This window comes from Micropterus salmoides, unplaced genomic scaffold, assembly GCF_014851395.1.
Source record: "Micropterus salmoides isolate LMB-PRFRI ecotype aquatic unplaced genomic scaffold, ASM1485139v1 Ms_hic_scaffold_18, whole genome shotgun sequence".
NCBI lineage: Eukaryota > Metazoa > Chordata > Actinopteri > Centrarchiformes > Centrarchidae > Micropterus > Micropterus salmoides.
Genome location: NW_024040928.1, coordinates 13,580,799 through 13,595,971, shown reverse-complemented (window position 1 = coordinate 13,595,971; position 15,173 = coordinate 13,580,799). Strand labels below are relative to the sequence as shown.

At 40.4% G+C, this 15,173-nt stretch overlaps 1 protein-coding gene across 1 annotated transcript; it reads right to left on the bottom strand.

Moving 5' to 3' along the window:
* Positions 1 to 2,228: 2,228 nt before the first annotated feature.
* On the bottom strand, positions 2,229 to 4,069 carry tcf21 (transcription factor 21). The gene is made up of 2 exons (XM_038727401.1): positions 3,513 to 4,069; positions 2,229 to 2,705 (listed from the first exon to the last, which is right to left on the bottom strand). The coding sequence occupies exons 1-2, from the start codon at positions 3,933 to 3,935 to the stop codon at positions 2,616 to 2,618; spliced, it is 513 nt and encodes a 170-aa protein (XP_038583329.1). The 5' UTR covers positions 3,936 to 4,069; the 3' UTR covers positions 2,229 to 2,615.
* Positions 4,070 to 15,173: the final 11,104 nt, after the last annotated feature.

Sequence of the window (15,173 nt, the reverse complement as noted above, 5' to 3'; positions counted from 1 at the left end):
TGGGAAACATGATGGGATCAGCTGGAACACTGTGACTCCTTTCCTTCCCTCAGGCTGTGGATCTTTTTTCACATCACAGTTTGGGCAGCAATCCAACAAAACAATTAGCAAGTATGGGAATCCCGGCACTGCTCTCATGCAGACCCCTCCCTCCCTCCTCTGTGTCTCTTCCTCTCTCGCTCTCTGCAGCTGGCCCCAGGAGAGAGGCGGCCAAGTTTATTTTCTCCACGGTGGTCCCTTTGAGGTGGCGGCGAGGCCCCTGCCATGCCTCCGCTGATGTATTAGGTGCGGGTTCTTTAAGAGATGTCAGTGGGACTCTTTTATTACTACCACAGCACTCAGTCTTATTGTTCCTCATAAAGGATAGCTCGTACTGTACGTAGGGACAAAATTAAGTGAACGAGTAGGCCTATGTGTGATTAAAGTCAGCCACATGCCTCCTGCTAGTCACTGAGAATACCATACATATCTCCATGGCAACTAAGAAAAATCTATCTGTCAGGGGAAGACCATGAGATCAAAGCTGGTATTGCAAAATCACTATTTTACAGTGAGTGAAGAATTAAATTTCATGCTCAGTTTGACTATAAATTAAATATTAAACATTAATGATTAATTGATTGATTGATTAATATGGAAATATTCATTTAGTTAAACTTCTTTGTGCTTTCCATTGGTGGCAGACGTAGCCTAGGCCTATTCAGATTACTTAGTAAACGTAACAATATACCCTATCAATCTAAACATACTCCAAACCAACTAAAAGTCTAGAATTCAAAGTTTTGTGAAGTAGGCCTAAATGTACACAAGTCGCCTATTATTGCCTAGATGTATTCAAAGTATCAAAAGCAGAAGCAGCCTATTTATTAGGAAGAAGAAGATCAGCATTTCAATGTTTTAACACTGAGGACATGACCTCTGTATTTTTACTGTAAGGATCTAAAAGGAGTTTGCAGTGTACGATTAAAATAACACACTGGGGTTATTTTAGGCTGAAGGAATAGAGATGGAAGATATTAAAAATTGGATCACTTTTTGGTAAAAATATCAACAAAAAATATTCTCAGCATTTCTTATATACTTGGCTTATAATATTCACTAAGTATTATTGTAGTTTGTCATGGTTAGGTTAATTTATTCAGTTGGATAGATTGATCATACAATGTATCATATCTTATTAACTCATTATGTTTTGTATGTAAAATGTAACCAGAAGGCCTTGTATCTGTAAAGTACTGGCTCCTATAAGAGCTGGCAAAATATTGCAGCCTTCCTATAGGCAGGCTGCAATATTTAGTTAAAGTTATGTCCCTGTTAGTAATAATTAAAGTATGTATGAGTATGGTCTCTTAATGTGAGTGGAGTTATACTGTTTGCAGGCTATTAACCAGTGAATGCATTGACCATGTGGGGTGAAAGAGAGACAGACGAAAAGGAGTAGAAAGCTAAGGGATTCTGTGTAAAAAGAAAAAGAAAGACCACGTGTCAGACTGCATAAATAACTGTCGGCTTGATGTAAACATAGCGGTCATAACCCTGGCGAATTAAAACAACTTGTGTGGATGGGATTAAAGCTCAGAGGGAGAGGTTTTCTACTTTCAAAAATGTCTCATATACTCTGACCTGCGGCAACTCACTTCTGATTGGTGGGATTGTCTATCCAATAGTGCACACCTGTGAGCATGTGCTGGTTATTTAGCATAAATGCAGTTAGGCCTATGTTAACTTGAAATCGCATTTGACGCTCAAATTCGGAAATAAACGCATAAAGTTGTGCTGTTGTGATTAAATAAAGTCAACGCTTTAGGTAATCTGGGCTATGGCCTATATCAATTAGGCTATATTAAAATATTTAAAAGCAAAATTATTCTACCAGGCCTATAAGCAAATTCTAAAACTAGCGTTGCTGCTCTGTTTCTTTTCGTGCATTTATGAACTTGGCTGGAAGATAAAATTTGACTTGTTTAAACTACAACAGCATTAACTGCTTTTAGGGTCCCATAAGCTTTGAAGGCAAATGTTTGTTTATGTAATGACAACCACGTCCAGTGTTATCTTTTAGAAACAACAGAGAGAGACTTATCTGCACTGACGCTTCGTTGGTGCTCAGGTTCTGCTATTCTGAAGGAGTGGAGTGATAAGAGGGGGTTACTAGGTCAAAGCATTGGCCCACACGAAAATAAAACGAAATTAAACGAAATAGAAAATAATATTCAGTACACAAGGTGGAAAAGTGATACAAATATATTTTATATACATGTAATCTGTACAACCACATGGACCTTTCATCCATCCATCATAATGCAGCAGCTAAAACAGGCCTGCATGAGTAAAAATGCATCTGCAGAGTATTTAAAAAAAAAAAAAAAAGAAGCCATTTTAAGCACGCAGTTTATCTTTGAACCAGCAAAGACAACAACAGGTGACAGAATGCATTTAAATAAAATTCAACTTGTCTTTACGGGAACGAAGGAGAGAGGATCCTCTCTGTTATTCCCACTCAGAGTCTGCGGAGATGAGACGTGCATTTCAGTCATAATCTTTTTTGTTGTTGTTGTTGTTCTTGGAAAACCATTCCTCCTTTAAAAACGTATAGAGGTGTCCGCTTGGTTTCGTCAGGACGCCGTTGTTCCACATAACCTTGTTGTGTTCAGCATCTCCTTCAAATCGTTCTCCGGCTTACCTGCAACCATGAAAGGCCACGTCTGCGGAGGAAAATACACCCAATTAGGACGAACAGCTTCTTAGATTGTTAATTTATGAAGTAATTAAATCGAGGTCAAACAAAACATTCAGAGCAATTGTGTGTCAATTAATCACCTGCAGTCATCAAGTAATTAATTACAAACAGGAATGACCAGATGTTCATAAAAAAAAAGTTTTACCTTTGCAGCTCCAATAATCTGACAATCTAATAATCTTATTATATGATTTACAAATGTGTCTAATCTGTTCAAAAAAGAGTTTATGGTGTTTGCCGAATTTAATACTATTTTCTAATCATAATATTTTCAGGTAAAGGCCCAGCGTTGTTCTGCATCAGCAGCAGTATTTCGAAATTCTGAGACAAATGATGGGCCTACATAATTTATGGCCTGTGAATAGATTGTAGCATAATGATTCATAAAGGGTGATACTTGCTCGGAGTCAACCTTTTGCCTGAAAACAGTCAACATAAATAGGAATTGTCGCGTTTTTCTCCTCTCATGCACCTGCTTCACAATAATTCTCTCATTTGTCACCTTGGTGCTCTTACCAACCATGTGGCCAAGCAGGAGTCTGCAACCCAGGTTAATAAATGTATAGCCTATATTCCAGTAGATAGCATTTTCAAAAAAGGAAAAATTCTATTAGGCACACAAACCATCATGATTTTAACAAAATTCAATTCGCCAACATTTTCAGATTGTGGCCCTACCTTTAAAACTCCACTTTAATTTTCCCTCACTTATATTTTTTCTATCACATAAATAAACTTCTGGATTTCACCTCCACCCTATCCCCAGTCTCACCAGGTTAACGGGGTGGATAAATCCGTTTTCATATTTGTCGTTGGCCAGTATCTGCCGGAGATGCGCGATGTAGCTGGACGCCAGGCGCAGAGTGTCCAGTTTGGAGAGCTTGGTGTCCGGTGGTACCCAGGGTAAGGTCGTCTTCAGCCGGGAGAAGGCTTTAGACAGGACGCGCATCCTGGCTCTCTCTCGGGCGTTGGCCGCGTTCCTCTGCACGTGCTTGCCCTCCTGCTGTGCCACACCCTTGGGTGCCGTTTTCCGGGACGCTGTCTTCCGTTTCTTGCCCGGCGCGTCGTTTGCGCAAGTGCCCTCGCAGTTGGAGCTCTCCTCCGTGCTCTCGTTGGAGTCTTTGCCGGAGGAGCCAAACTTCAGGATGCCGTCCAGGAGCTCGTCGTCGACATCGCTGAGAGACCCGGTGGACATGGTGAACTGTCTCCAACCTGAGCGGGCTCAAAACATGGGAGCAAGAGTCTTCAGCTGGACAGGAATGAACAGAGTGGACAAACTCGCGCCTTGGAGATGAATTCACGAACCGCTAACTGTGCGTGACCAGAGCAGAGAGGAACAGAGTTTTTATTTCCATCGAGAGGGCGTTACCTCATGCTGGGAGGAGACACTGGTGCTGATCTAACATGCTGGTTCCCAAAGGGTTTTAGGATCCCAAGGGACCCTGGATGAGTGCCAAGTAACATGCAGAAAATATCGTTTATTTTATCTGCATTTTAACTCACTAAATATTAATTCTTTTTTTAGAAAATGAAGAATTGCAATGAGATGGATTCATTCCTGAAATTTCTCTTTTACACAAGGAAACCCTTGTGCTTTTTCCAGAACTTAAAGGGGTTCTGATCTTCAGAATATTAATGACCTGTAAAAAGGTTTGGATACATACATGTTGACTCAATCTGAGATATTCACAAAGGCCTATCACGATTTTAAGCTTTTAACTTTTGTCCATCCTCATTGAAGGCTCATTACATTACTGATGGTTTTTGCAGTGATAACAGGTTCTAATGTCATGTTTTGAATTGTTGAACAAAAATGCCTGCAACCTGGAACACACATCTAAGCTGAAAAGCTGACCACATGTTTTCAAACAAGTCTAAAATAAAATCACAATAGGGTTCAAAATAAAATACAGTTTAATGTTTCATCATGTAAATTTGAATGGCATAAAGATGTTTATTCTCATAACCTTAAAAAAATAAATAGGATTTGTGTAAATAAAACATAAATAAATGATTCTGATATAATATTTTGCAGACTTTACCGTATACTAAACATTTTAAAGGATTTGGTATTAGCTCCAGGTCCCTGTGTTCCACTCACAGGGACCATGTAACTTTCAGCACATCTTGCCAGTTAGCAGGATAAAGTGCAAGGACAGGGGGGTGTCACGTCTCAGATGGCAAACTGGCGCCTTGGTCCCCTCTGATGTAATGAATACCCGGCACCCACAATCCCCTGTTTGGCCTTCCACATCATTCCACACCGATGCTCCATGCACTGGTCCACTCAGGGCCAAGTCCAAACAACCAAAGTCCCTGGAGCTCTCTGGAGCTGCTTTAAGTGGGAAACGTTGGGTTGCACTGGGGGAACACTGATGATAGTCATGTGCATCTTTCTGAATGATGTAGTGTGAATCTGAGTGACTGAAATGTTGTGTGCAAAGATCTGCTTAAAACAGCATATTTGCATGAAGCTGCAGATGATTCTTACGGGGATGCAGGATTGTGTGTGTGTGTGTGTGTGTGTGTGCGGGTACAGTCACATTGTGGGGCTCGCCTTCTTATGGGGACAAAATGCAAATGCACATAATGAAAATCATTACATTTTAAGGGGAAGACTCGGTCCAAGGTTAGGAAAAGGTTATGGTTAAGTTAAGCAAGTAGTGGAACACGACTGTGTGTGTATGTATGTGTGTGTTTGTGTGTGTGTGTGTGTGTGTTTGTGTGTGACTGAGTGAGTGCATGTGTGAACACAACACCTTTGCTTGCACACAAAGCATGTGCAAGGATACGAAGTGCATCTCTTGAGAGCTGACCTTTAACCCCTTTGCTTCCGGTGTCGCAGTGCACTAAACAGGCACCACCTCTACGTTTTAGAACTGACACACACTTAATGTGAAGCTGCATTTTGGATCCCGTTGGAAAAAAGTGACATCTTGAAAAGAATGGACATACACATCTGAAAGAAAAGAAAAGAAAAGAAAAGACATTTTGGAAAAAGTTCACAGGACTGATAAGGAAAAGAGAGAGATGGTGAAAGCAATAGATAGGTGAGGGGACAGAGGAAGAGCAAAGGGAGGACGGAGGGGGCTTAATCTCCTGGGTGGGCTGGAAACCAAAGCACTCTGTGGAAAAGTAATAATAGAGTCTGCTAGATTGATGATCACCTCTGAGATACATGGATCCAACAGAGAGTAACAGAGAGAATCGAGGAGAGTTAGATGAACTAAAATAGCTCATGAAACAGAGCACAGCCCTTTTTCTCTTTGTTGTGCGTCAATAAAACACAGACCCTAATGTAATACCATCAGAACTATCATTTTGTACTTGCATGTGAATGGTAACGTGATGAAGTGTTTACGAAACCTTCTCTACGACTCTCTCAGAGTCTTGGTCACACACAGTGACAAGAGGCAACAGGTGGAGGGGTGGGCGGTTGGGGGTAAGTGAGAAAGACAGAGAGAGAAAAAAAGAGGGTACCCTGGCAGTTATGAAGGGACATGCTACTAATTAGCCGGTTTGGGGTCAAAGGTTAGGCTGGGTGTGTGATGTCACCATGAAGGGACGGCTTCCAGATGTTGCGTGCAGGGCCACCGAGGGGGACACCTGATGCCTCGGGTCATTATCATTTTTCTCTATGTCACACAAACACTTTTGTTAAATGTTTAAAACAACTGAATATGTTGTAAAACCACGGATCTACCTTGTGAATTTCTTATGGGAATGCCCTGTACGAGGACAAATAATTTTGTATCTGTAACAAGTAGTGACTGGTTTAGGTGTCCATAGTTCAAACATAATGAACGTCTGAATGAAATTAAAATTCACTTCACTGTCAGTTTATTTATCTGTGGTGTATGTTTTGATTTATGTATTTATTAGGTCAAAATTGTAATTACCAAAAAGGTGAAATTAAATTCTTGTTTATTTTTCTACTGTGACAGCACCCCCTACATTACTGTACTCCAGGGGGTGTGAATTTGTTCAGACTGACATTGTCACCACTGAAATTTTTAATTGTTGCGATATCTGTGTGGGTGAGCACTAAACTGCATCATCACTTCAATTCCAACCATGACAGTTATTCAGCTGGGGGCCGATGTTATTAGCCATTGACCAGGCCCATCTGTGATCTGCCCTCTCTCTACATTATAGGAACATCACTCCCACTCCATGTTACAAAAAACCAAATAATGTACAAAGTTCTGATGTCACAGCACTACTTGTTGCTGTGAGTTTTGACCGACGGGTTATTTGCTGTCCCGACAACTGGAGCCATGAAAGAATGACAGTTAACACTAACTAGACCCACTCCTTTCTATGGTGTAAGATATTATAGAAAGGATATGTAATATTTATAGGGGTAATAACAATATGTAATGTTACACTGCGGCCGGTGTTGAAATGACATGAAAAAAAGGAACTACTACTATCAGTGATACTGGCAACATTGTGGAAGTTATTTAGCCTAGCTTGCTAGCTACATCATTCCAATGGCTCCTCTCAAATTTTAAATCATAAGTAAGACCAGGTGGGCTCTTTCATTGTTCAATGTTCAAAGGGTATACAGGACTATGTGCTCCAGTCAGTGGCGCAGCAGGGAAGCGCCAATCTAGAGGCCTGAAACTCTCTGTTTCCACAAATAGACCTACGTCCAAAAACAGTTGTACTGTCTTTTGAAAAACATGCAGAATAGCTACAGTTTGTTCATAGTTTATATTTCCTTACACAAAAGTATGATTTAAAATTTTAATTTGACTGTAAAATCTTTTTTAAAAAGTCTCTATATTAGACATAAAAAGACGGGATTGTGGGAGGAAAAAGCAAAAATAAAAGTGGAAACTGAAAACCAGGAAATTTGTGTCATTGGTGCTTAGAGCCTTCTTCACTGTATTGTTATGCTATCGTTATCAAGAGCACTCTCTGATTCTCAACATTTAACTTGGTTATTAAGATTAAGGTTCACTTTAACCTCTTTCAATTTTTATTTTTTTAAGTGGACTGACCACATATTCTCACAGCCAGATTTGACTTTCAAAAAATTGCATTTCTCATCTTCTTTCCTCACCCAATTCTTCCAACCATATGAGTGTTAACTGAAAAGGCAAAGAAACAAAGGGACAATGCATTATGTGAGTGAAAGGGAGCATAATCAGAAGCAAATATTGTTTTATTTATTGACAAAACATTCCACTTGTATTTTTCTGTAAAACTCATATATGAAACAATATTTTATACAAAAACAAAAAATTACAAAAAGGAAAACATCTAGTTGCTTAGTGGCTGTAAAGAACAACACGAGAAAATGTAATCTTAGAGCGAGGCTTAGGGTGAGAAAAACATCATCCATCTATGTCTAAGCACTCCAGTTCCCTGTCCCTTATCACAGCCATACTCCCCCAACACACACACACACACACACACACACACACACACACACACACACACACACACACACACACACACACACACAAACACTCCAACAAATTGTTTTTCACCTCAGTTCAAATACCTCTAAAACAAAAAAGAGGATAAAAAATCTAAGTAAAATAACTAAAGGTTGCAGAAAGTGCAAAGACAGCAGGGAGTGGAGAAATTCGGGGCAATAAGAGAGAATTATGAATATGTTTATGGGAGTGGAAATATCATATTATATTTCAAAAAGACTACAATCCTTTGATATTCAGTGACAGGAACATCCGGGGGAGGCAAGCTGTGATTCTCCAGAATAAGACTGATATTCTGTCATAGTGTAGGTTAATGACCTGGAAGTCTTGTCCTTACAATGTGAGGGAGTTGGAGTGTTGGTTTCCGGAATGCGCACACACAGGCGCACTTATCTGGGTAAGTGTGTGCATCTGTGGTAAATGTATTGAGTTTCATAATGTGTGTGACTGATGGATACGAATGTTGTGGAGCATATGTGCAGAAATCATGTGATATCTTGGAGAATGTTCGGAACTGTAAGGTGCCCGCTGCAGGTTTGTGTAAATTTTCCTCTCCTCACCTCACTGACCAATCAGACAAGAGGAACAACAAACTGTTTTAATTAGAACAAACCTGGGATGTTGTCATTGTGCTCAAAGACGTTCTATTAGCTTAAATAAAGGAAGACAGTGGACATTTTCACACCTGTTCACACACTTACAGCTAAATCTGAAAATGAAGTGCATCGACACTTCTGTTTTCAGGTCGTTTTTGTGCAGATCTCCATCCACATTGAAAAACTGCAATGAGATGCTAACAAAATTACTATCCTTCAATCACAAAGACAAATACAAGTTAATGACAGCCTCCCTATTGTTTCATCGTCTATACTGACATTCAGAAAGTGTTTCAAAGGAACAAACTTAAAGAGGGGAGAAACTCCTGCTGTCGTAGAGAGGGACAAGACACAGTATTCATTCTAATGTGGGCACAAACTTTCACACAATCTCTGAAAAAAGTTTCAAAGAAAGCCAAAGTTTGTCTGTTTTTCGGCGGGTTTCCAGATGGTGTTTACCAATCCGACATGCACTCCGTTTAAAACATACTGACTACAGAGGCTACAGAAAGTAATTTTTCTACTTTAGAAAAGCTCCTAATGTAGTAAAATATGCACATTCATATTTAGCTAGATCAGTCTGTGTAGCTCTTATAGTGTGTTCAGACAGAAGCGCGATTGCGTACAAAGTCAATGAAAAGATGTGAGTAGATGCCAAAATGATGCGACAAAATGGTTCAAATTCTCCCAAAAATGTGCATGTATCCATGGCTTTATTAACAGGTAACAGGAAGAACTGGAGTTTCTGGTGAGTTCTGAGTGCAGTCAGATGCTGAGCTGAACAAACACATAGGCAGACTACCACTGTTGCTAGCTATCTTACAGCCAATGCCTCGGTACACTGAGCCATTTGTGGCAAATATACGCAAACAATACGGTGGTCACATTTGCGCAAATGACAAGCAAAAATTTGTTTAGCTCTCTGTCTGAACTCACCTTTAGTGTGCTGCTCCTGTACTTATAGAGCATCTTCTTTAAAGCCAATTATTGTAGTGTAAAGAAGAAAATAAGACATGTCAACAACAGACAGATGGAGGTCAATAACAGAAAAGTAAGAAGGTACAGATTGCAGAGAAACCAACAAAGAGATTAGCCGCATTTTGGACTGGGTTTGTGGCTGAAATGGCACTTAACAGGCACTGCTGTATTGATGGTTCGGCTCAGAATACACATACACACACCATTGGCTTGAACTTGAATTGGCTGAGTGCCCAAAGTGGCCTGTCGGAAGTAAGGGCGACGTGATGCAGCTGCAGTTGGAGTATGTTTGTGTGTGAGCATGTGTTCTACTACAGTATGGCACTTTTTTTAACCCCTGCAGCAACCTCTGGCCTAACTTGTGGCCTGCTGATCGGATGTACAGATAAAAACAGGGTGTGTGAACAGAGTGTGTGTGTGTGTGTGGCTTCCCTTTGCAGCACTGGGCAGTAGGGCGGTGTAGGACAGTGCTGGGTTTGAAGGGTCTGGTCTCTGTCACTGTGATTGAGGCTACAGTTTATAAACACTGAGATGGAGAGGGACACCGCTCAGTTTTCTATCTCACAGTGGTACCGTTTGGATGAGTGTGTGTATTTATGTGTGTGTGTGGTTTGATCTTCCAACAGACCAGAACCACCAGCACCCTACTAAATCCTTCACAGCAGCCTTGGTCTCCCCCTTTCTTTCTACCCCCAGCCCCTACTGCTGACTCCACTCTGTTGTTGGATGTCTCATCAATTCCGTCTAGTCAAAACAAATAGAGTCAAAACAGTTAAGCAAAAACAAGCTTTTGGGCCAAGACGCAGCCACACACTCAATCCTGTTTAAACACTAATAGATTTCAAAGTGGTACTGAGCTTTAAACCTACAGGCCAGGTTAAACTGTCATGTGTTGTTTTGCTCTTAAGTCTTCTTTATACGGGTTGGTCTTATGAGAGTTCTTCTCTGTCTTCAAGAAGTACAATTCACAAAAAAAGTATGATGGGTTTTTTTGGATCTTTTTAATGCAAGTAGTGGACCCCACAGTTTTTAGAGCATATTTCTCACACTGCAATCAAATATCAGGTTTGTGACTAAAACAAGAAGGCCTCTTTTTTGTGTCACAAAAAGTTTTGATTGTGAATCTGTCCTCTTTGAGTGCAAGCCAGAAAGTTTTGCAAGTCAGTAAGCTTTGCAAGTCAAAAAGTTTTGCGAGTCAAAAATGGTTGAGAGAAGAGTTTCTATTGGGTTTGACCCACCAATCACAGGTTTGGATCGACTGCATGGCCACACCCACAATGCCCTCACTCCCAACTGTAGACTGTGCAAAAAAAGCTCTCAACAAGCACTTAGCTCTAATACAACACTGTCTCCGGTGTTGCCATGTGTACAAGTTAGATGGAGGGAAGTTGAGGTTATGTTACTCCTTTAATTGAAATGCTTTTAAAAGTAGCAAGGCATGATTTTCCATATAAAATGATTCTTTATATTTAAAGGGTTATATTGTGAAAATATGATACTGTGAATTAGATTGAGTCAAACTGAAGGTCTGGTTAAATCACATACACATTTCATTTTGAGATGTTGAAAATCAGGTTCAAATGATTCAACCATGGGTCCAAAATGAAAACTAGAATTGGAAAGTTAAAAAAAAAAAGAGATTTGAATAGTGGCATCGTGCTCAAGATTTGCTGTGTCACAACATTTTAAATTGAGAGCGTTTCAGTGCACCTTACAGAGATTCCACACTACTTTTTGAGATTTACTTAAGCTTGGTAGGAGGAATGCACAGATCACTGAGGTTAAAGAGTTTGAGCAAAGTATATCCAAAGTACAGTTTATTCAAGACAATATCATTTCATATCGCTGGACTGGTCTAATCCCTGACTGATCTCTGTAAATGATGGGAGATATATTATCATTACAAACACCTAATTAGCGGTGTAATGCTGGGCCGTCGCTGATATTATTCACACCTGATTAGTCAGGCTGTTGTTAACATGGAGGGCGGTGATGGAGAGGGATGATAAACAGTGCCGTGCTCTTATTGGCTGGATCAGGTTCTGTGCTTTGATCTTCTTCCTCCTCATTACTTAGGAGGGAGTGACAGGTGTGTGCATGTGTGTCTGTCTGTTTATGTGTGGAAATTTAAATATGAAAAATATGTTTGGCGGGTAGTCTGTATTATATTTATCATCAACATTTTCACCTTTGTTTTATTTTGAAAAACTCAACATAATTTTTCCCCCTCTTGCAGATGAAATGATCTCACCACATCATATCTCCTCTGTCTCAGCGGTCCAGTTACCTCATTTTTGCACACTCACAAACAGCCCATTGATACAGACACGCACACACACACACACACACACACTGATTATCTATAACTTTCTATGGTAATTACTGTAGCTCATGGTGCATAGGGAGAGTATTATCAGACCCCAGGAAGAGAGATAGGAGCAGTCCCTAAAGACTGAGTAGTGTGTGTTTTGCATGTATGTATTTCTTTGCATGTATCTCTGTGGAGAGGGGTGTCAGCCTGCTCTTGTCCACGTGAACAAACTCCAGGCTTGAGTAAGATACACCCACGTAACCTGCCGATATCTCTGGATAAACTGTCCAGAACTGCTGATAGCCAGGGATGTGTTGACTGCCCCAAATTCAGGAAAACCTCTGCCTTCTTGGGCGAAGACATTACGCATATCCCCCTCCTCCCTGGCTGCTTCTCTCTAGCCTACAATCTCCCTCCAGGTCCCAAAGGGAACCATCGCCCCCGCCAAGCCCAGGATTGAGGCTCCTTCTGCACTACTCCGCTGATACTCCCCCCTCTAGGAATGGGTCTGATGTACAGGGAGGGAACTTGTACAAACATTGCACATTTGACTTATGTGTACAATCTCTTACACACACCCTCACACACTAACATACAGTACACACACAGAAAGCCAGGCATAGAATATACAACAACAAATCTCCTACACTCTTGTAATATAAACATGAAAAGCCATTGGTTGTATTTATTGCAGAATGGATCGACTGGAGAGAAGAAAAACTAAAAGAAAGGCAAAGGAAGGAATGTGAATTTATGAAATGGAGCGGAAATGCTTGGTTGTTTAGGATTTGTGATTTGGCATATCACTCAACTGTGTGAGTGTGTGTGTGTGTGTGTGTGTGTGTGTGTGTGTGTGTGTGTCGCGCGTGTGTGTGTGTGTGCGTGTGTGCGTGTGTGCATGTGTGGAAGATTAAGGTAGCTGACCTTAGCAGCACCTTCTCACATCGCATTTCAGCTTAATCTGTGTTTGCGCGAGTGTGTGTATCAGTTCTCCCATGAGAGCAGATATAATGCTACCGGAGGCTAACAGGAGATGACTAAGAGGTGAGATTTGAGTTGTGATAAAAGTACCCCTGACACACACCCACACACACACACACACACACACACACACACACACACACACACACAAAAAATAATAATCTAACATCAAATCTCAAGAGACCCTTAAGATCCTCTGAACCCCAAGTCCCTGGCAGGAAGCAGACAAGTGTGTGAATGTGTGTATTAGCTCATTAGTGTGTGCATGTATTTGTTTGTGAGCGTAACCCAAGCTCTGGTGCAGTTAACAGACAGGTCGACTTAGTAGCAGAGGACAGACACAACAGCACCTTACCTTTACGGCGTAATCACAAACAGATGTCCGCTAACCTCTCTGCTAAATGTTAGCCGTAGCATTCTGTTATTGGATTATCGTGTTAAATAGTGAGTGCAAAGAGCATGTTCTTGCATATTTCTATGATGACACCACACTGCTGGCAGTCATGAGACAACGCAGCACACAAATATTCTGTACTAAATTGTTGCCAGATTAACTGATGTTTTAAACTCTTAACTAAGTATTCATATTGAAGAGTTTCGTTTTAAAGACTGCACATCCATTCAGATGTGTTCATGTGTTCTTTCTGAGTGTTGGTGGATGAGTGTCTAAACAGACTACAGGACAGACTTTCAATTCCCTGTGTTAGCAGTGGGAATTGGGCATTCCCCACCAAGGGCAGTAACAATTTGCAACCGTGTTCAACACAATCACTCAGAGAGATATCCATCTATATCCATTATAAAAGAGGCAGGGGTATCTTAACTACCAACCAAAGCAGAATGCAAGCCATGTTGCAGACTTATTGTATTTTGTATAGATTTTGTGTCTATTACTAATTCTAAGCTGGAGTGATGCATGCTCTCTGTTCTACTTGTGCATGCAAAACAATAACTTGAACATTAGATTTAGGCAAAGAAAATAAAACCACTTTCATGAAAGTAAATTAGAATGTAACTGAAATGTGGCCACTTGTTTCAATATTTAGGAAATCCACTGAATATCTGGTATCAAAACAAGACTGGTGATTTGTGATAAAACGTCTGAGAAACATTGATCACATATTGAAGTAGAAGTCGATGAATTAGGTTATGGGAATGTAATTTATAACCTTCTATCACATAACGGCACTAAATGTCAAATATTTACGATGCACACACTAACTTGTACTTAGTAGTATTAATTCAAAACTTTATTGTTCTTCTCTGCCTAAAAGAGCTTCTGGGCTGCATCAAATAGGAGCATCAGTGTTTATATTTGTAGTGATTTATTTCAGGACATTACTGTTATGGAATTAAGGTCAAAATCCTAGGTGATATATTGTATATTCAGTTTGAACTTATGAAGCTCCTTTAAAAGATGTGTGGACATTTTGCTCATCTGAAAATGTTAGCATGGCTTGACATTTGACTTGTACAGTGTTCAGATTGAACTGCACATCAACACACTCATTTCTGTGGAGGTGTACTATCACTGGAAGATCTGCAAGATGTTGGTCAGGAAATCCAACATTAGGATTTATGTTTTTTCCACTTTCGTTTATTAGTGTATATTGCTCTCTTTCTCTCCTATTGCCTTTCTTCTTGTTTTTTGAGAAGGTTGTTGAGTTGTTTATGGTCAACAATAATAATAATCAACTATAGTTACGTAGTCTTGATGACCACACACATACTACACACAGAAACCTGGTACCGATCTTAAATTCTACTCTCCCTGCTCTGCACCTTGGATGTTTTGCGGTTTAGCATGCATGTCATATTCCAAAGGAGAGCTGTTGCTTGTGAAACACACGCACGCCTGTGTGTATGCATCTCTTTTGTTGTTGCTCATCCTCTCACTCGCTTGGACACAGACACAGTTACGCAAAAGAGCTGCTGTCCAGCTGTTTGATAAACATTTAGTTTTTGACTTATTTATCTGACAGCGGCAATCTGCATCTTAAGAGGTGAGAAGTGTGTGTGCGTGTTTGTGTGCGCTTGTGTTATTCTTACAGTATCACAGTCATCATCATAAATATCACCGTCAACGTCTTTAACTGTTGCATGTCGGTCAGTTTTGCCTG

What these genes read in the sequence shown, in the direction of transcription:
- tcf21 (XM_038727401.1), bottom strand. Translation starts at nt 3,935, where the DNA reads ATGTCCACCGGGTCTCTCAGCGATGTCGACGACGAGCTCCTGGACGGC. An exon ending in TTATCCACCCCGTTAACCTG is followed by an intron (nt 2,706 to 3,512) that starts GTGAGACTGGGG and finishes TTTCCTCCGCAG; the next exon opens with ACGTGGCCTTTCATGGTTGC.